Source organism: Mizuhopecten yessoensis, unplaced genomic scaffold, assembly GCF_002113885.1.
Source record: "Mizuhopecten yessoensis strain PY_sf001 unplaced genomic scaffold, ASM211388v2 scaffold4123, whole genome shotgun sequence".
In the NCBI taxonomy this organism is placed as follows: Eukaryota; Metazoa; Mollusca; class Bivalvia; order Pectinida; family Pectinidae; genus Mizuhopecten; species Mizuhopecten yessoensis.
This window is the reverse complement of record NW_018405387.1, coordinates 330,657-331,897: the sequence shown is the minus strand read 5'-3', so window position 1 is coordinate 331,897 and position 1,241 is coordinate 330,657. Positions and strand designations below refer to the sequence as shown.

Sequence of the window (1,241 nt, the reverse complement as noted above, 5' to 3'; positions counted from 1 at the left end):
ATTTGATTTATAAGTGTGTATATCTATGAGAACGAGAGTAAAATACTTGTTCTGTGTTTGGTGAGAACACATAGATGAACTTTGTTGGTTTGCTTGAATATTTTATTTGTGTTTTGTTGTGTTTATTGTGATACAGGTTTCGCGATGGCCGATTCTGAAGAAAAACTATCGCAGGCGGAAGCGATACTTCCACAAGAGGAAGCGGACTCTGTAGAGCATGTGTCTAAGTTGTTTTCTCAAATGGGTGCTAGACCTAAAGGTGATAGTTTAGTTAAGTTAAGGAGTCAGATGATGGATTTCCTTAATTCAACAGGAGGATTGGACACTGCTAATCCGTCGATGGCTGGACAAGGGGTAAGTGGAAATGTTGTTTCTCAGGGTATTGGTTCTACCACAGGCACTCTGGACACGAGATTCTACAAGTTACCGTTATTTTCTGGAGATCAAGGAAAGGGTGAGGCTACTTTCGATTTATGGAAATACGAAGTGCAATGTCTGATTGACACAGGTAAGTCACAGGATGTCATTGGGCAGTCTATCCGAAGATCTCTGAAGGGAACTGCAGCCAGAGTAGCCATGCGGTTAGGAGCTAATGCGACACCCGCACAGTTGATCGCCAAACTTAGAAGTCTGTATGGTATAGTAGATGACCAGGAGACTCTGTTGGAGAATTTCTATGCCGCACATCAGCAACCCAAGGAAAATGTGACTGAGTGGGCTTGTAGACTGGAAGACTTGTTGCTTAGAGCCGATTCTGGTATAGGACCTGCGGAACGCAATAAGCGGTTGCACAACAAGTTTTGGTCTGGTCTGAGGCAAGACTTAAGAGATGTTACTGGCCACAAGCATGACTCCATTGCTGATTATGAAGAACTATGCATAGCAGTAAGATCTATAGAAAGGACAAGAGACAACGAGAAACCATCGAAGGCGACTGTTACTGTCAACTCAGCTGTTGAAGGGGAGGAGAAGGAGGATTTGAGGTCTGTGGTCAACCAATTGTCTGCTGCTATTCAGAGGTTAGAGAAGCAGATATCCGATGGTGGGACAACATCGTGGAAGAACAACAGAGATCACAGGAACAGGAATAGAGGAAACTCTAACAACTACGGAGGAGGGTCTGTTTACCACTCTAAGCCGTCGCAAGAGAAGACTGACCAGGATGAAGCGTCTTGGGACAGGAAACCTGATATCATATGTTGGAGGTGCAGACAGCCGGGACATATCAGAGCGCGATGCAA

General features: G+C 44.6%; 1 protein-coding gene across 1 annotated transcript in view; it reads left to right on the top strand.

The window, feature by feature from the left end:
- Window positions 1-144: 144 nt before the first annotated feature.
- The window catches only part of LOC110448649, a 2,351-nt gene continuing 1,254 nt past the window's right edge, over window positions 145-1,241 (top strand). The window contains exon 1 of the mRNA XM_021495015.1: window positions 145-1,205. Coding sequence (XP_021350690.1) covers window positions 145-1,205 — 1,061 coding nt within the window. The remainder of the gene's footprint in view (window positions 1,206-1,241) is intronic.